We start from the raw sequence: 20,622 nt of genomic DNA, 5'->3' as shown, positions 1-20,622 counted from the left end.
TTGTTTTAAAGATTTTATTTATTTATTTGACAGAGAAGCGAGAGAGGGAACACAAACAGGGGGAGTGGGAGAGGGAGAAGCAGGCTTCCTGCTGAGCAGGGAGCCCAATGCGGGACTTGATTCCAGGACCCTGGCATCATGACCTGAGCTGAAGGCAGATGCTTAACGACTGAGTCACCCAGGTGGCCTAGAGTGTTTATTTTTATTTTTTAAAAGATTTTATTTATTTGAGAGAGAGAGAGAGAGAGAGTGCACAAGTAGGGGGAGGGGCAGAGGCAGAAGGAGAGGGAGAAGCCGACTGCCTGCTGAGCAGGGAGCCCAACGTGGGGTTGGGCCCAGGACCTGAGATCATGACCTGAGCTGAAGGCAGACACTTAACCAACTGAGCCACCCAGGCGCCCCTAGAGCATTTTTTAAAAAAGTAGGCTCCACACCCAGCATGGAGCCCAACACAAGGCTTGAACTCATGACCCTGAGATCAAGACCTGAGCTGAGATTTAACCAAATGAGCCACCCAGGTGCCCATAGAGAATTTTTTTTTTTTTTTTTTTTGGCCAACTCTTAGCTACTCAGGTCTTTTTGGCTTATTTTTTTTCCTTAAAATATACTCAAAGGGTGGAGAACTGTGAGGGTTTCCTCATAGAAAAGGACAAAATGCAAAGAAAGGGGGTTTGTTGGCTTTTCTTTATTTTTTTATTTTATTTTTTAAAATATTTTATTTATTTATTTGAGAGAGAGAATGAGATAGAGAGAGCATGAGACGGGGGAGGGTCAGAGGGAGAAGCAGACTCCCTGCTGAGCAGGGAGCCGGATGTGGGACTCGATCCCAGGACCCTGGGATCATGACCTGAGCCAAAGGCAGAGGCTTAACCAACTGAGCCGCCCAAGCATCCCTGTTGGCTTTTCTTTAGAATTCTGTGAGGATCGTGTCACCTTGGCAGTAAATGCGCCTTAAAGATAAAGGGTGTTAAAAAAAGTATGAGATCTTGACATTTACGACAACATGGATGGACCTAGAGAGCCTTATGCTAAGTGAAATAAGTCAGACAAGGAAAGACAAACATCATATGATTTTACTGCTGTGTAGAATCTAAGAAACACGCACACACAATCAAAAGGAAGAAACAGACCCATAAATACAGAGAACAAACTGACGATTGCCAGAGGGAGGAGGATGGGCAAAATGGGGGAAAGGGAGAGGGAGACACAGGCTTCCAGTTATGGAATGAATAGGTCATGCAGATAAAAGGTACAGGACAGGGAATCCAGTCAAGGGTATCATAATAGTGTTGTATGGTGACAGTAGCTACACTTGTGGGCAAAATATAAAGACTTGTTGAATCACTATGTTGAATGTCTGAAACTAATGTAGCATTGTGTTAACTATACTTCAAAACAAAACAAAACACCTCTCCAGGTGATAACTAATGTGCAACCGAGATTGAGAAATATCGCCTGAGGGCTTCCACGGGTTTACTTGTTCCTTGTAGGACCTGTGTACTTATTCTTTCTTTTTTTTTCTAAATGCTTATTATACCAATCATACATAGTCATTGAACAAAATCTAGAAAAGAAAGAAGGAAGGAAGGGAAGGAAGGGAAAGGAAGAGAAGGGAAGGAGGGATGCCTGGGTGGCTCCTTGGTTAAGCTTCTGCCTTCAGCTCAGGTCGTGATCCCAGGGTCCTGGGATCCAGCCCGTCATAGGGCTCCGTGCTCCGCAGGAAGCCTGCTTCTCCCTCTCCCACTCCCCCTGCTTGTGTTCCCTCTCTCGCTCTCTCTGTCAAATAAATAAATAAAATCTTAAAAAAAAAAGAAGGAAGGAAAGGAAAGAAAGAAAAAAAGGAAGCAAGGACGGAAGGAAGAAAGAAAGAAGAGAAAAAAAGAAAGAAAGGGTGTTGATACAAACTATATAATGTTCCCAGCCGGTGGGTTGAGTTAGCAGGTGATCTCTGCGGCGCTTATACCCCGCCAGCCCGCTAGGGCGGCGCAGCTCGGCGGACCGCCATCCCCTCGCGGAAGGCGACGCTCTTGGCCTTGGCGGCGGCGCAGTCTCTCCAAGGTGATACTTCCTGCTGGTTTTGCCGCGAGTCCTTGGCCGCTGTTTGTGCTGTGGCTGTAGCTAGTTTTGCGGCGGGCGGCTGGCCATGGAGCGCCCGGGGCCCAGTGAAGGTGGGTTCCGTGGGGCGATGCCAGGAAGGGCGGGAAGGGCCGGGGGACGTCGAGGTCGCCGCACTAACGAGCCCTTCTCCTCCTCCTCTTGCCCCAGTGACAGGTTCAGACGCGGCGGGACCGGATCCGCAGCTGGCGGCAACCATGGGCTTCACGGGGTTCGGTGAGTGACTGTCTTAACGCCTAGCCCCGTCTCCTTTTGCAGAGGTTTTAAGAACCGCAGGTTGAGAGAGGAGGCCCAGCTGTCACCTCTGTTCCGCACCCTCCACTGTGCCAAGCCCTAGTTACTTTGGCTCTAGTGTATGCCTTGCAACCTTCTCGGTAGCCTCTTTCCCATCCGTTTTCGAATTCTTGCTTGTCTGTTGGGATCAGTTCAGGTGACACGTATGGGAAGCCTTGTGGGAAAGATAGCTTTGTGACCTATGCTGTGGACGGTGTTGGTTAGTGGAGGGAGTTGTCTTTTTGTGTCCTGAGACGGAGAGCTAGCCATTGACTGTGGTCTGTAATGAGATGGCCTTTCTGGCATCAAGTGGGCCATTAAGTGATATTATAACGGTTATTAAATCCTTTTTGATTCAGGCCTTTCTTCCCCGGAATTGTCCCTTCAGTCTCTCTGTAGAGTCTTGTTATGAGATAAAGAAGGACATTTCAAACAGAGATGTAGTCATCTGTTGAAAACATTACTGCTTGTAAGAAACAAGTGTAAATTGTCTTCCCATTTCTCTGGTCTTGGATAGAACAAATATCAGGCTAATGTGTCCAGGTCTCTTGTTGGTATTCATAGATCCATTTATTATGGTAATGTCTTCTGCCACATTTTTACTCCTAGGTGGTCATGTTTACAAAAATACTATAGAGTTATGTATTAGTATAGTATTTACTTTTGTGGGTTTTTTTTAAAGATTTTATTTATTTATTTGTCAGAGAGAGAGAGCGCACAAGTGGGCAGAGCGGCAGGCAGAGGAAGAAGCAGCTCCCTGCGAGCAAGGAGCCCAATGCGGGGCTCCATTCCAGGACCGTGGGATTATGACCTGAGGTGAAGGCAGACGCTTAACCGGCTGAGCTTCCCAGGCGTCCCTATTGTATTTACTTTTGTTTCAGTTCTTTAAAATAGTTTCCTCCCTAATTTCAAACGTAACACATATTAATAGCAGATCTGAAGAACACAAAAAATGAGAAGAAAGTAAAATCCTTAATAACTGCATGACCTAGAAATCAAGACTTAGAAGTTTGTTTTCTATTCTTTTCTGTTGTATATTTATCAAGAAAGTTAACATCATATGTACGTACAATTTTAAATTATTCTTAATTATATACTTTAATTCCTAATACTTTGAGGATTTTTCCCGTTACAACGTGCTCTTCCAAAACATTTTTAATGGCTGAATAGTACATTTAATAGAAGTACCATAATTTTGGCCTACATAGTTTCTAATTCTAACTTTTATTAGTAATAAAAAGAATATAAATAACTCTTATTTTTTTTTTGTAAAAGGAATTTTATGTGTATTTCCATAGGGGAAATTTCTAAAGAAGGGACTATAATAAAAATATAAATATTAAAAAGTAACCAAAACATTGGGTATATATCTTTTTTTATTTTTTAATGTTTTTAGATTTATTTTTTAAGTAGGCGCCACAACCAGTGTGGAGCCCAGCCGGGGGCTTGAACTCATGACGCTGAGATCAAGAGTCTTACGCTTAGGGGCGCCTGAGTGGCTCAGTTGTTGGGCGACTGCCTTTGGTTCAGGTCATGATCTTGGAGTCCCAGGATCGAGTCCTGCATCGGGCTCCCTGCTCAGCAGGGAGTCTGTTTCTCCCTCTGACCCTCCCCCCTCTCATGTGCTCTCTATCTCTCAAATAAAATCTTTACCAAAAAAAAAAAAAAAAGTCTTACGCTTAACGGACTGAGCCACCCAGGTGCTCCTGGGTATATAGTTTTGAAAACTGATTGATACATTTTGTCATAATGGCCTTCAGAAAGGTTGTTTCATTTTATAGCAAAGTCAGTATTATGTAAGAATGACATTTTTATCATATTCTTACTAACACGGGGTAGACATTATTTAAAAAAAAAGCAGTGAAAACAAATATAATATTGCTTCCAAGCTCATTCACGTTGCCAGAATTCGGTTTCTTGTAGTTTTAGGGCTGAGGCCTCTGTTTCCTTATTTGCTGTCAGGTGGGAGTCTCTTAGTTTCTTTTTTTTTTTTTTTTTAAAGATTTTATTATTTGTTTGACAGAGACACAGTTAGAGAGGGAACACCAACAGGGGGAGTGGGAGAGGGAGAAGCAGGCTTCCCGCCGAGCAGGGAGCCCGATGCGGGGCTCAATCCCAGGACTCGGGGATCATGACCTGAGCCGAAGGCAGACGCTTAACGACTGAGCCACTCAGGCGCCTGAGTCTCTTAGCTTCTTAAGGTCCTCGCGTTCTTGTCATCTTACTGTCGTCGTCTGAAAATGAGCTAGCGTTTCCAGTCCTTCTCACACTTCACACCTCTCCGACTTCAGCTGTGTCTGTTCTCCATCTTTGCTTGTAAGGGCTTCTGTGATTAGACTGGGCCAACCAGGATAATCTGTTTTAAAGTCCATAACCTTAATTAGATCTACAAAGTCCCTTTTGCCCTGTAATTTAACATATTCCTGGGTTCCAGAGGTTAGGGTATGAACATTCTCCATTCTGTCTATGACCAGTGTTGTAGATTTAAGGGGTAAAGTCCAGGTGAATTAGAGGAGGATGGGAAAGTTGGCTGTTCAATGATGAGCCTGTTGTTAAAAATTCCCTGGGAAGTAAACTCTTTCTTCCTAGGTATTTTTCTTGTAGTCAGGCTACAAATTAAACAGACTAAATGGTTATCAAGCATTTAATAAGCGTTTATTGAGTACCTAAAGTTTGGCCAGCTTAGTGCAAGAAGATCACAGTTTGCTACTTATTTCTGTTTAGGAAAAAAAGCTCGCACTTTTGATTTGGAAGCAATGTTTGAACAAACACGAAGAACAGCTGTGGAAAGAAGTCGGAAAACACTGGGTAAGCAGTTTTGGCTCTTTTATTGGTTTAAATACTATATACAACTTACACAAGTACATTGACAGTTATAAGACTGAAAAAAAATGCAAAGTTGTTTTTTTTTAAGATTTTATTTTTTGACAGAGAGAGAGAGAGACAGTGAGAGAGGAAACACAAGCAGGGGGAGTGGGAGAGGGAGAAGCAGGCTTCCTGCGGAGCAGGGAGCCCGATGTGGGGCTCGATCCCAGGACCCTGGGATCATGACCCGAGTTGAAGGCAGACACTTAGTGACTGAGCCACCCGGGCGCCCCTCAAGGTTGTTAAAAGACCAAATGTGCTGGTTCCTTTGGAAGCAGAGGTTATTTTTTTTTTAGCATGGTAAAAGTTGCATCTAAGTAGGATAAGAAAGTCTGAATGCTAAAATCTTTTTGAAGTGTGTGCTATGAACAAACAGGGATTCTAAATTAATTTATAAGAATCAGAATAGAAGTTTCTTTGTTACCTCTCCTTCCACCTTTATGTGATTTTCATTTCATTTTTTTCTTTTCCTGCTTACAGCGGAACCAGTATTTGGAAGGCTGGGCGAGAGGTGGCTCTCAGAGCTGTGTGCACCGCTGACTGTTGACTCAGACAGTATAGACAGTTGAGAGAGACAGTGAATGTGGCTGCTTGTGAGCCCCTGCATTCATGAGTTGTATCACACATTTAATGAAGGCCTTAGTTTCCAGACTGGTGTGGTACCAGGTGGTTGGCAATTCTGAGTACCACCTTAGGGTCTTCTAAGTAGACGGACTCCTCTACTGCTTTGTTTCTTGTTTTTTTTAAAGATTTTATTTAATCATTTGACAGAGAGCGCACAAGCAGGGGGAGTGGCAGGCAGAGGGAGAGGGAGAAGCAGTCTCCCTGCTGAGCAAGGAGCCTGATGCGGGGCTCGATCCCAGGACCCCGGGATTATGACCTGAGCCGAAGGCAGACGCTTAACCGACTGAGCCACCCAGGCGCCTCTCTACTGCTTTCTTCGGATGTGACTCAGATCATTCTTAACAGCAAAAGGATAGATGTATCTTGATAGCGCAAAAGGGGCTAGAAATCAGACCGGACTTCTGGAAAAATTTAAGTGAATGTTGTTCTGGCGATTGTCCTTTTTGGGTTTTAAAATGATAAATTATATAGCAGTAATATCTAATATTTGGAAAGTGAGCTTGATGTGAAATTTTTTGGTCTTCGGAAGAATAAGGTTTTTTGTGGCGAGAAGCCCACATACTGTTTTTTATAAAGAACTGTCATTAATAACATTTCAAGCATACAATAGTAATGAACTCCTGTCACACAAATTTAAGTACTATAACAATTCACAGCTGGTGTTATTTCCATTTTCTTCCCCTCTCAGATTATTTTGATACAAATCTGAGACACATTATTTCACCCATAAATATTTTAGTATGTGTCTTTAAGAGATACTGAACCTTTTAAAAACAACTGAAATACTTCTACCACACTTAAAAATAATACATAATTTAATATCAGACAAGATACAAAGACATGCTACTTGAGGCATATTTACAAATGCTTTAACCACTTAGTTTTTATTTTTTTTTAAATTTATTTATTTGACAGAGACATAGTAAGAGAGGGAACACAAGCAGGGGGAGTGGGAGAGGGAGAAGCAGGCTTTCCGCGGAGCAGGGAGCTCGATGCGGGGCTCAATCCCAGGACCCTGGGATCATGATCTGAACCGAAGGCAGACGCTTAACGACTGAGCCACTCAGGCTCCCCTAACCACTTAATTTTTAAATTAAGCATTTTAGTGAATGCTTATGCTATTAGAGTATAGCTCTCTTGTATTTACGTCTTCCAGCTTGTGATAACAAAACACTTGGAACAGAGATTGTCTGTTCACCTCAGTAAGTTTTATAGTTCCCTGTACCATGCCTTGAAAGATAAGTCCTCGATATATACTTGAGAAGATTGAATTTAGAACTCTAATACTGCGTTTTAAAAAATAAATTCTGCTTCTTTGGAGAATGTTTTAAAATGGCTTCGTCCATTGTATAGAGCTTCGGACTTGGAGTTGGAGGACCTAGGTTTGAGGGTCAGCTGCACATCCTACTAGAGATAACGTGTGAATTTTCAAATATCCGATCCTTAATTTCCTCATCTCTTAGGTGGAAGTGATAGTAAGGAATCCCTTAGAAGGTTCTTAAAGGGATTAAGATGTTGGGCATAGTACCTTTTAAACAGTAAGGTACTTTAAAAATATCACTTTTAACTCTTAAATAGTTTTTCTTAGTAAAGCATGTATGCATTTAGCACCTAAGGGGAATTACAGTGAACAGTTACTAGATTTTTAAAATTTGAAAAATCATCTCAAGACCAAGTTCTCCTGTGATGTTTGTGGCTGAATTAAATGTGTTGAACTTTGTTGATTTAGTATCATATCCTCGGACTTGGGCTGCTGTTTTTACCAGTGATCTAAATACATGAATCCAAAGTTTCACTTATTTTTCTTGAAAGTTCAAAAATTGCGATATGGGCATTATTTATGTCGTGATTGGATTAGAGATTGGCATTGACATTAGACTTGAGGAAAATAATTCGTATGGTTCTCCCCCACCCCCCACTGTCCCTTTTAATAGAAAGTTTGTCTGTGTATATGTATATGAACTGTTTTGGTTGGTAAGTGCTCTCGTAGAAAGGATGAATTACTCTAAAACCTCAATAAAGTATGCATTATGTTAAATGTCAAGAAATAATGGTACAATTGGTTTTTTTAAAGTGTTTTCTTTAAGATTTTATTTATTTATTTATTTATTTATTTATTTATTTATTTATTAGAGAGAGAGAGAGCACCAGCGAGCAGGAGGGGTGGGAGGGGCAGAGGGAGACTCATGCTCTCTGCTGAGCAGGGAGCCTGAAACAGGACTCGATTCTGGGACCCCGGGATCATGACCTGAGCTGAAGGCAGACGCTTAACCCACCGAGCCACCCAGGCACCTCTGTATGTTTTATTTTTCTGAAAGGTCTAATAAGTATGTCTAGGACATATGTAAGACATAGGTCCTTTTTTAGAGCTATAATACTATGAGGAGATAAATGGGGAAGAAAAATTTGTTCAAATGCTTATTTTGGGTGTGCATGTGTTTTATTTATTAAAAATTATTAGAGCACCAGCGAGTGTGTGCATGGGGAAGGGGGGAGCAGAGAGAGTGGGAGAAGCAGACTCCTCGCTGAGCAGGGAGCCCGTGGAAGAGGGATGGTGGCACCAGAGGGCTCAATCCCAGGACCCCGAGATCCTGACCTGAGCCAAAGACAGAGGCTTAACTGACTGAGCACCCAGGTACCCCTGGGTATGCCTGTGCTTTAGATTGATTTATGAACCTTCTCTGGGGTAGGACAGGAAACAGTATCTTTGAAAAAACAGTTAAGATAGGATTTGAATATGATTTCAATGGATGATTTAGTGATCCTGAAAAGAAAAACTGTCCTAGAGATTTTAGAAATTAGAAAAGCTTAAAGAATTGTGTGTGTATGTGTGTGTGTGTGTGTGTGTGTGTGTGTGTGTGTACGTACGTACGTGTATGTGTGTACGTACCTGAAATGGTCTTCCTACCTGGTTAAATCCTATCTCATCCTTTAAGGCCTCACACATATTTTACTTTTTCTAGGAATTTTTTGAAAACCTGTCTGGACATAATAATTGTTTCCTGCCTTTGTTTCCATAACACTTTAAAAAATACTATAAATTTTATCCTAATATTGTTTATGTATTGAGGATAAGAACCTCGTTTTCACTCTTATACTTACAGTGCCTAGTAAAGCTTAGTACATAATAGTTACATCCCTAAATATTTAATGAAGAAATGTAATTAATGTAGTTAAAATGTTCTTATTTTTTAATTTCCTAGTATTTTGGCATTAAATATTTATAATTAAATGTAGATTTACATGAAATTGGTAGGCTAGTGAATTGTTTTAAGTTAGAGTAACAAAATGATTTAGCCAGATTTAAGTCCCACGGGTAAAAAGAATATCATGATTAGAAAACATTTATTCTAGCTTATATTTACAGTAATTTTATTTCCTTTACATTTTATGTTAAGTCTCATTTCTTCCTTTAAGTGATTGCTATAATGATTGGCTCTGAGATTTTCACGTGCCAAATTACATTCCTTTGAGTCTGCAATTTGTGTGAATGAGCCCAGATGGGAGATGATCGTTTTGGATAGTTTGCTGTTCCCTAGACAAAAATTGCATACATATGGAGGAGCTTTTGCAGAAATGGCTATCCAAAAATTGGTTACTGTTTGAAAGTAGAGAAGAATAAAATCAGGTGTTTGGAGAATAAAATTAGGTGTTGGGTAGTAGATTAATTCACTTTGGTTAAGGGAAGATACAGAGCATTTTTACAGTGCTTACAGTGTGCTTGGTTCCACATTTGATGAAAATGCATGAAATGATACCCTTTGCAGGGAGTTACAGACTACTGAATTCTGTTTGGTTTTGGTTTTTGTCCTCACTTAACAATGAGGAAGAAATTTTTTTTCCCCTCTAAAATGTCTTAAACCCGTTTTTTATCTTTATCCCTTACTTTAATGAAGCAACAGGTGATGGCAGGAAACTCTCTGATTAGAAAATCCTGGCCAGTGTTTAAAAAAATAGTTAAAGTTTTAAATTAAAAAAATTAGATGCTTGGGGATGCCTGGGTGGCTCAGTCTGTTAAGCCTCTGCCTTCCGCTCAGGTCATGATCCCAGGACCCTGGGATCGAGTCCAGCAGTGGACTCCTTGCTCCTCAGGGAGCCTGCTTCTCCCTCTGCCTGCCACTCCCCCTGCTTGTGCTCGCATGCTCTCTCTCTCTCTCTCTGAAAAATAAATAAATAAATAAAATCTTTAAAAAAAGTTAGATGCTTTACTAGGTACAAGTAGTTTGGAGTATTTATCCTCTGGTGAGGAACTCTTGTTGGACAGGTAAGCGGCTCAGTTTCCAGATAGTCTGGCTACAAGCATGCAGTAAAGGGCTGGGCTTTGGAGAGAAAGGCAGGCAAACTATTATATAAGGTAGGTGGTGCTCACTGGGTAATTTTAGTGTCTAAGAAAGTCTGGTCACATCTTGGAAAGATCAAGTTGTAGAGCCTCAGTTCACTGCTTGGGGACTTCATAGCTTTGTTACTTTTCTGTGGCATAGATTTCTCAAATGTGGAGTGAAAATAATAGTACCTACATCAACTGTATTGTATAATTGAAATTTGCTAAGACAGTAGAACTTAAATGTTTTCACTTAAAAAAGGGTGAATATGTGGGGTGATAGATCTGTTCATTGACTCCATGGGGAGAATCTTCTCGTAATGTAGATGTATATTAAATCATCACATTGTGCACTTTAAATATTTTACAATTTTGTCAATTATACCACAAGCTAAAAAAAAATAGTACCTACTTCAGAGGTTGTTGTGATGATTAAAGGAGCTGATTTATAGGCAGTGCTTAAAACAGTACCTGATACATAGTAAGCTCCATGTAAGTATTAGCAGCTATTATATTTATTAAATTAAGGTTGTTACAAGGTGGTTACTTGCAAAGAAGTCCTAGAAGATCTGATTAAAAATGGCTCAAATAAGAAAAACTTAGTGTTACACATGAAAACAACTCTGGAATGGGGCTCTTCCATCTTCTGAGTCCTAACATGAAGAATTTTAAGTTTTTTCCTCCCTTTTTCTGCTTTGCCAGTTTCAGGGTATTGGCTTAGTTTAAGCCAACTGCCCTCATGACTGGAAATTGTAGGTGAAATTTTGTTACATGCGGATGACCATATCCACAGGCTGAAAGGATACTGCTTTGTATATATATATATTTTTAGAAGTAAGAAAACCTTTCTCACATGTTCCTCCACCTGACTTCTCATATCTTATTGGCTGGTATCAGTGTGGAACATTAGTTCCAGAAAACGGCCACTGGCAAGAGCAATATAGTTGATTTGGAATCAAGCTTTACCCCTCTGGGTAGGGAGGGGCCCAGCATCTGCTGAAGTACCTCCTCCCTCTTAACTGGAGAAAATTGTGGGTTTTCTTGGCAAGGGAAAAAGGAAGAAATGGCTGCTGGATAGGAGGCTAATAATGTACATCTAGGTATTGTTTACTGACTAAGATGAGAAGTGCCCAAGACCAGAGCCTGGGACTGACTGTGCAAGTGTGGTTTCACCCCTAGCCTCGCCCCTCCCACCCTGGAGTGTGTGGAGGGATTGATTGGAGAAGCAGGAGGAGGGTGCGCCCACTCTTATATTTAGCATTATCTTCCTTGTTTTTATTTTTTTCAACCTCAGCATCAGAGTGCAGAATTATCTAACCCACCCACCTTAGCCCAGTGGTGAGCACAAAAAATATCAACATGAGCTAGTGCTATAATGTTTGCCTTACCTCTTCCTGTAGAGTTTTATCTTCCCTGTTTGAAATAAAAGTCTGTCTAGTTACAAACATCTGTTTGTTAATCTTCTTGTTTCTTATCCTCCATATCCTATCAACAAAAGACCCTAAAGAGTACAACATTCCAATTAATAAGTGCCTTTTGATACTGTTTAGGTGTATTATTTTTTCATTATTAAGAAAAAATGTTAAAGATTATCTCAGGTTAGTGAGGGTGGTGGTAGTTGAGAACCAGACTATTCATATAATTCATTTCCTTCCTGTGTGCCCCCCAATTGTAGAGTGACATTATCAGAAGAAAAAGATCGAATTTCTTTGGATAATTTTTTTTTGTGTTTCCAAGGTAAATAACTCTAGAAATCTGAAATTTTCTCATGATTTTTGTGGGAAGTCCCTTACTACAAATCCAGTGGGGGAAATTCAGAAGTGAACAAAATTCTGATTTTATAGTTAAAATATTAAAAATAATAATAGTGAAATTACCTAAACTCTTACCTTTGGATACTTTATTTTTTACTTATCACCTTCCACATCTTTTTATTTTATTTAATTAATTTTTTAAAGATTTTATTTATTTCAGAGAGATAGCAAGAGAGACCACAAGCAGGAGGCAGGGAGAGGGAGAGGGAGAAGCAGACTCCTTGCCAAGCAGGGAGCCCAACTCAGGCTAGATCCCAGGATACTGGGATCATGACCTGAGCCAAAGGCAGAAGCGTAACCGAGCCACCCAGGCGCCCCTCTTTTTATTTTTTTAAATTTTTATTTTTTAAGATTTTATTTTTAACTAATCTCTATACCCAATGCGGGGCTCAAACCCACAACCCTGAGGTCAAGTGTCACATGCTCCAGCGATTGAGCCAGTCAGGTGCCCCCCTTAGTGCAGTGTCATTCATACACTAATCACATGCTAATTTAGCTTAGCGTATCTGTTGTTAATTTCCCAGATTTCTGTATTTTCCATCACTATTTTTATTGGCTGTATTAAATTAATTAATTTTTAAAAGATTTTATTTATTTGTCAGAGAGAGAGATACAGAGCACAAGTAGGGGGAGCGGCAAGAAGAGGGAGAAGCAGGCTCCCTGCTGAGCAGGAACCTGGATGCGGGGCTCGATCCCAGGACTCCGGGAGCATGCCCGAGCTGAAGGTAGACGCTCACTGACTGAGCCACCCATGTGTCCCTATTGGCTGTATTTTATGTTGATATACAGTAGTTCATTTATTTTCCCAATTTGGGTATTTAGGTTGGTAAGTTTTTGCTGTTAACTGGTACCACTCAAAATTACATCTCTTTGAGTATATTAATTTTTAGCCTTTATTAATCCTGACAAATTTTGAAGTCTTAACTATTGGAAATTTTTAAAAACCTTTTCAGAAGCAAGAGAAAAAGAGGAAGAAATGAACAGAGAGAAAGAATTAAGAAGGCAAAATGAAGATATTGAACCAACATCATCGGGCTCACATGTAGTCAGAGATTGCTCCAAATCATCTTCCAGGTGCTTGACTTTCTCAAAAAGATTCTATTAAACTATCATTCCCATTTAGGTGTTTAATCTTAGATAATGAAACTGGTAGTTTTGCAAAGAAAAAAGGATAAAGACTGATTTTGTTCTAAGAAACTGATTTCTTTTTCTTTTATTTTTTTTAAGGTTTTTATTTACTGTCAGAGGGAGAGAGAGCGCAGAAGCTGGGGGAGTGGCAGAGGGAGAAGCAGGCTTCCTGCTGAGCAGGGAGCCTGATGCGGGGCTCGATTTCAGGACCCTGGGATTATGACCTGAGCCGAAGGCAGACGCTTAACTGACTGAGCCACGCAGGCATCCCTATTTAAGGACTTTTTTTTTTTTAAAGATTTTATTTATTTTTTGACAGAGACACAGCAAGAGAGGGAACACAAGCAGGGGGAGTGGGAGAGGGAGAAGCAGGCTTCCTGCAGAGCAGGGAGCCCGATGCAGGGCTTGATGCAGGGCTCGATCCCAGGACCCTGGCACCATGACCTGAGCTGAAGGCAGACGCTTAACGACTGAGCCACTCAGGCACCCCTATTTAAGGACTTTTAAAGGCCTTTTTGCCAGTGGCTTTCATATATTAGGAAGAAAAAAACAGTAAAAAATATAGGCAGGAGAAAACTGTTAAGTAACTTTTTTCTTCATTGAGGCATCTTGAAGTTTTGTAATTTTTGCATAATTTTAATTGCCTTAAGGCTATACATTTTTTCATGTGATTTTGATGTCTTTTAAAAAATAAAATGTGATTATTTCTTTCTCCACTTGAATTTGGACCTCATGCTTTCTATGTATATTGATAAACTTGTTAGATTTGATATATTTTCTTGTTCTCTAGCTTTTTAAAAAACTTTAGTTATATCACATTTCATTGTACAAACATTTTTTCATGTGTTTGATCATATTTTAATGTTTTTGGTATCTATTTCTTAGGCAATTATTTTTCCTCAAATAGATTATTATGCTACTTTCTTTTTTCTAGATTAATCAAAATTACTTAAAAATTTTAAATGAGATTATTATGAAGTATTTAAGACTATCAAAAAGTTAATAAAAGACTGTACTCACTAGACAAGAAGTAAACTTTTACAGTGAACACTTCTTAGAACTGCCTTCCATTGCATCTCCCTCCCTTCTTGGCAGAAGTAGCCAATTTTCCAAACTTAAAATATTTTTCACATCTCTCTTTATAACATTATAACGTATTTCTATATCCCTAAGGCATATATCATATTGTTTTGCATATTTTAAGATCTTTCCCCTTATATGTCTAGTATAGAACTTAGCATATTATATACTGTCATGTACTGTTTTTGTTATGTGTTCTTATATAAGATTATTGACACTGTAAGGTCAGGGATGTTTTTCCCCTTAATTAAACAAAAAGTTTTGGGCGCCTGGGTGACTCAGTTGGTTAAGCAACTGCCTTTGGCTCAGGTCATGATCCTGGAGTCTCAGGATCGAGTCCCACATCGGGCTCCCTGCTCAGCGGGGAGTCTGCTTTTCCCGCTGACCCTCTCCCCTCTCGTGCTCTCTCTCTCTCATTCTCTCTCTCGCAAATAAATAAAATCTTAATAAATAAATAAATTAAATTAAATTAAATTAAAAAAACAAAACAAAAAGTTTTTGCTATGAAGTATGTCATACATATAAAACTTTAGATATCCTGCACTTAAAGTAAAGAGAACAATGAAGTAAATACCCATAGTGTAGAGCTTTACGAGTGTGTTTGAAGTCCTCTCTCTCTGCTCGTATTTCTCTCTCCTCCACTCTGTTTATCCTTCCTTTCTCTTTTTAATAGTTTTATTAGATATAAGTATTCCTAAACAATATGATGTTTTATATGATTTCTTATTTTATATTGATGCTGTTAATGCTGTCATGAGTGTGTTTTTTCAAAAAAAATTTTTTTTATTCAACAAGATTTTTTTAGGGGGGTGGAGAGGAGAGGCAGAGGAAGAGGGGGAAGAGAGAGGACCCTAAGCAGGCTCCATGCCTGGAGCCCGATACGGGGCTTGATCTCACAACCCTGAGATCATGACCTCAGCTGAAATCAAGAGTTGGACACTTAACCAACTGAACCACCCAGGCACCCCACAACAAGATATTTTTGAGATAGTCATATTGACAGATGAGGCTATAGTTCATTCATATTCGATGCCGTTTGGTTTTCCTTTTAGAAATATGCTGCAATTTTTCCAATTTCTAGTCAATTTAGGTTGCTGTTTTCTATATTATCATAAAATATGTTTTTAGTGACTGCCTTGTAGCCATCCTCTGTTGTTGTTTATTTTAAAGACCTTATTTATTTAATTAAAAAGAGTGTGTGTGTGTGTGTGTGTGTGTGTGTGTGTGTGTGTGTGTGTGTGTGTGTGAGCGAGCCGGTGGGGGGGCGCAAGGGGAGTGGTGAGGAGCAGAGGCAGAGACGGAATCTCAAGCAGAGTCTGTGCTGAGCATGGAGCCCATTGTGGGTCTCCATCTCACGACCCCAAGATCATGACCTGAGCCGAAATCAAGAGTCAGATGCTTAACGGACTGAGCCACCCAGGCGCCCCATCGTCCTCTGTTTTATATGTACAAAAGTTCCTCTTTCTTCCTCCCTCCTTTCCTTTCATAGAAGCTTATTGAATACATCACAAGGGAGTGGTCAGGGCAGTGATGGAGTGACTGTCTGCTGTACAAAAGTTTCTTTAGAGCATATATCTAGTCGTAGACTTGGTAGGTCTTTGACTTAAATACATATTTATCTTTACCAGATTTGGCTCAGTTATCTTCTAAAGCGTTTATATCCATTTACATTACCACCAGCAGAGTGCAACAGTTCCTGTTGCTCCACATCCTTGCCCACACCCATTATTGTTACACATTTGTATTTTTGCCAGTCTGATTGTTGTGAAGTGATACCTTTTTGGTGTTGATTTGCATTTTGCTGGTTACTAGTGTAGTTGTGCATCATTTTAAAAGTTTTTTTTTTAATATATTTTTTCTTCTGAAGATACAGTAAGAACTGTATGGTCTGCAAGATTTTCTACTGAGGTGCTTGATGTTTATTATTATTAGTTTTTATTTTTCAATGGTGTTTTTTAAATAGAAGTTTCAAATTTTAATGTGTTATCGTTTACTAATCTTCTTTTGTGGTGTTTCTGTGTTTCTTTTTTTTTAAAGATTTATTTATTTGAGAAAGAGAGCGCGTGCACTGGGGGAGGAGCAGAGGGGAAGGGAGAGAAGCAGGCTCCTTGCTGAACTTGGAGCTTGGTGCAGGGCTGATTCCACGACCTTGAGATCACCACCTGAGTGGAAACCAAGAGTCCAGTGCCCAATGGAATGAGCCACCCAGGCATCCCTTTGGTGTTTTTGTGTTTTAAGGAATGAGTCCTTACACTGAAATCATAAAATAATTTCCTGTTTTTTTTTTTAAGATTTTATTTATTGGGGCACCTGGGTGGTTCAGTTGGGTAAGCATCTGCCTTTGGTTTAGGTCAAGATCTTGGGGTCCTGGGATCGAACCCCGCATCAGGCACCCTGATCAGCAGGGAGTCTGCTTCTCCCTCTCCCTCTGCCTTTCCCCCACCCAATCGTGCTCTCGCTTGTGGGTGCTCTCTCTCTCTCTCTCAAATGAATAAATACAAAATCTTTAAAAAATGATTTTATTTATTTGAGAGAGTGTGTGCCTGCATGAGCAGGGGCGAGGGGCAGAGGGAGAAGCAGACACCCTGCTGAGCAGGGAGCCCAACCTAGGGCTCAATACCAGATCTTGACCCGAGCCCATGGCAGATGCTTAACCAACTGAGTCACCCAGGCGCCCCAGCTTCCTATGTTTTTTTCGTTTCGTGTTTCATATTTAGGTCTTTAATCAATGTCGAATTGCTTTTTATAGGTAATGATGAAGTTGTCATCCAGTTCTATTTTTCCTTCATGTGGATAATCAGTTTTCCCAGCCCCTTTATTTTTGTTTTTTGAAAAATTTTACTTAATAGACTTTATTTTTTAGATCAGTTTTAGGCTCATAGCAAAATTGAGCAGAAGGTACAGAGGTTTTTTTCCATATACCCCCTGTCCTCCTACATTCATAGCCTCCCTTATCATCATCAACATCCTCCACCAGAGTGGTACATTTGTTAGAATTGATAAACCTATGCCGACATGTGATCATCACTTAGAATCCGTAGTTTACATGATGGTTCACTCTTTGATGTTGTACGTTCTATGGGTTTGGACAGTTATGTAATGACATGTAGCCATAGTATCAGTCAGAGTAGTTTCAGTGCCCTTAACATCCTCTGTGCTCTACCTATTCATTTTTGCCTCCTCCTAACTCCTAGCAACCACTGATATTTTAAATTTTTATTGAAGTAATTTATACACATTACAGAATCAAACATTATAAAGCTTCATTTTTCCCTGTTAATTCTTGCTTCCCAGAGAAAATTATTTAAGTTTTTTTTCATCTTTTATTTACCTCCATATTTCTAAATCGTAACTTTTGTGTCTGGCTTCTTTCACTTTGTAAGATATTTTCAAGGTTCATGTTTTATCAGAACTTCATTCCTTTAAATGGCTGAATAGGATTCCAGTGTATGTGTATACCACAGTTTGTTTATCCATTTGTTGATGAACATTTGGATTGTTTTCATTTTTTTTTTTAAAGATTTTATTTGACAGAGAGAGAGAGACACAGGGAGAGGGGGAACACAAGCAGGGGAGTGGGAGAGAGAGAGAAGCAGGCTTCCCGCTGAGCAGGGAGCCCGATGCGGGGCTCGATCCCAGGACCCCAAGATCATGACCTGAGCCGAAGGCAGACGCTTAACGACTAAGCCACTCAGGCGCCCCTAGATTGTTTTCACCTTTTGAATACTGTGAATGCAATGAACATTAGTGTACAAGTATATGTTTTTGAGTCTTTGTTTTTAATTCTTTTGAATATGTACCTAGGAGTGGAATTTATGGGTCATATGGTAATTTTATGTTTAACTTTCTTTTTTGAGGAATTGCCAAACTGTTACACAGTGGTTACACCATTTTACATTCTTATCAGCAAGGTATGAGGATTCCAATTTTTTTTACATTCTTCCCATTAGTTATTTTCCATTTTCTTATGTTTTTATTGTAGTCATCCTAGTAAGTATGAAGTGGTATCTCATTGTTTTTTATTTTCATTTCCCTAATATCTAATGATGTTGAGCATCTTTTGATGTGTTTATTGGCCATTTGCATATATTCTTTGGAGAAATAACGAAGTCCTGTAACCATTTTTAAATTGGATTGTTTGTCTTTCTGTTGTTGAATTATAGGAGTTCTTTATATATTCTGTTTATTAAACTATTATTCTGTGTATGATTTGCCGATATTTTCTCCCCTTCTGTAGATTGTCTTTTCACTTTTTTTTTTTTTAAGATTTTTTTATTTGTCAAAGAGCGAGCACACAAGCTGTGGGAGTGGCAGGCAGAGGGAGAAGCAGGCTCCCCCTTGAGCCAGGAGCCTGATGCGGGACTTGATCCCAGGACCCTGGGATCATGACCTGAGCTGAAGGCAGAGGCTTAACCGACTGAGCCACTCAGGCGTCCTGTCTTTTCACTTTCTTAAATATTTTTTTTTTAAGTAAACTCTCTGCCACATGTGGGGCTTGAACTCACAATCCCCAAGATAAAGAGTCACATTCTCTATCAACAGAGCCAGACAGAACCCCTGTCTTTTCACTTTCTTAATAATGTACTTTGATGCATTAAAGTTTTTAGTTTTGATGAAGTCCAACTTACATATTTTTTCTCCTTGTTTTAAGAGTTTTATGGTTTTATTTATTTTTGTTTTTGTTTTTTTATTTTTTAAAGATTTTATTTATTTGACAGAGAGAGAGGGAGCACAAGCAGGCAAAGCGGTAGGGAGAGGGAGAAAGAGTCTGCTGAGCAGGGAGCCCGATGTGGGGCTTGATCCCGCACCCCGGGGTCATGACCTGAGCTGAAGGTAGATACTTAACCAGCTGAGTCACCCAGGTGCCCCAACAACAGAATTATTCTGACACTGAAAAAAGGATAGTGGTATAGGGAATTTTAGGGAAATTGAGCATGTCAGGATTTTTTTAAATCACATTAGTCTTCTTATGTAGCAGTGTGTTTTCTGTTTTATTTTATTCAGCAACCATTGCATGGTGATCATCACTATCTTTAAATGCATACTTGTTATATATAAATTATTTCTTATGATAATTTGAATTTGGTTCTGGAATTCCTCTTCTCTCTTTTTTTAAAATTTTATTTATTTATTTGAGAGAGAGAGAGAGGGAGAGAGAGCATAAGCAGGGGGTTGGGGAGAGGGAGAAGCAGGCTCCCCACTGAGCAGCGAGCTGGATGTGGGGCTCAATCCCAGGCCCCTGGGATCATGACTTAAGCCGAAGGCAGGTGCTTACTTGACTGAGCCACCCAGGTGGTGCTCCTCCTCTTCTGCTCTCTTGGCTGTATTTCATTCAGTCCTATCTATTTTAAACACGTTTCAGGCTAGTTTTTTACCTTGTATATTAAGAGTCTGTGTCACAAAACATACAAATAATTTTTTTGAGATCTTATTTTCTTAAGTAATCTCTACACCCAGTGTGGAGCTTGAACCCACAACCCTGAGATTGAGAGTTGCATGTTCCACCAACTGAGGCAGCCAGACACCCCCACAAAACATACAAATAATTAAAAAAAAAACCTAGTGTTGTTAAAATTTGGTTTAGAGGAAGTCATCTAAGACTACCACTTTTATTGGCTTTAAAGAAATAGTATATGGATGGAAGTTACCATTTAAATATCAAATGCTGGAAAGAAATATTCTATGAAATATAGCTGTCGGATAGGAGAGAAATAATTGATATATTCCAAATCTGTAAGGTAGGAATTGTTTAGACATTTGCATTTCCTCTAAAGAAATTAGTACCAGGGGCGCCTGGGTGGCTCAGTTGGTTGGGTGTCTGTCTTTGGCTCAGGTCATGATCCCAGGGTCCTGGGATTGAGCCCTGAGTTGGGCTGCCTGCTCAGTGGGGAGCCTGCTTGTCCCTCTCCCTCTGCCTGCTGCTCCCCCTGCTTGTGCTCTCTCTCTGTGTCAAATAAATAAAATAAAAAAAAGAAATTGGGGTGCCTGGGTGGCTCAGTCGTTAAGCATCTGCCTTCGGCTCAGATCATGATCCCAGGGTCCTGGATCGAGCCCCGCATCGGGCTCCCTGCTCCGCGGGAAGCCTGCTTCTCCCTCTCCCACTCCCCCTGCTTGTGTTCCCTCTCTCTCTGTCTCTCTCTGTCAAATAAATAAATAAAATCTTTAAAAAAAGAAAAAGAAATTAGTTACCAGAAACAATGACTTTTTGTTAGGAATTTAGTTCCTATATTGAAATTGTATAATTACATATTTAATGCTTAGCTAAACTCTCTTTTAAAAAGTCAGCTGAGGGGCACCTGGGCAGCTCAGTCAGTTCAGCATCGCCTTTGGCTCAGTTTGTGATCCTGGGGTCCTGGGATTGAGCCCCATGTCAGGCTCCCTGCTCAGCGGGGAGTCTGCTTG

The 20,622-nt window shown here is 40.0% G+C and overlaps 1 protein-coding gene across 3 annotated transcripts in view; it reads left to right on the top strand.

Moving 5' to 3' along the window:
- Positions 1–2,066: 2,066 nt before the first annotated feature.
- WDR70 (WD repeat domain 70) overlaps positions 2,067–20,622 on the top strand; it is a 290,485-nt gene continuing 271,929 nt past the window's right edge. Inside the window, exons 1-4 of one of the 3 annotated variants that reach the window (XM_028098034.2) lie at positions 2,067–2,168; positions 2,266–2,331; positions 5,113–5,196; positions 12,966–13,086. In XM_028098034.2, coding sequence (XP_027953835.1) covers positions 2,144–2,168; positions 2,266–2,331; positions 5,113–5,196; positions 12,966–13,086 — 296 coding nt within the window. In that variant the 5' untranslated portion in view covers positions 2,067–2,143. Of the gene's footprint in view, positions 2,169–2,265; positions 2,332–5,112; positions 5,197–12,549; positions 12,738–12,965; positions 13,087–18,027; positions 18,132–20,622 lie in introns of those variants that run through there. The other 2 variants (XM_088023519.1, XM_088023520.1) reach the window with 2 other exon arrangements.

This window comes from Eumetopias jubatus, unplaced genomic scaffold, assembly GCF_037043125.1.
Source record: "Eumetopias jubatus isolate StellerSeaLion01/CBP00866 unplaced genomic scaffold, mEumJub1_p1.0 scaffold_5, whole genome shotgun sequence".
NCBI classification, from domain to species: Eukaryota; Metazoa; Chordata; class Mammalia; order Carnivora; family Otariidae; genus Eumetopias; species Eumetopias jubatus.
This window is presented reverse-complemented; position numbering and strand designations above follow the sequence as displayed.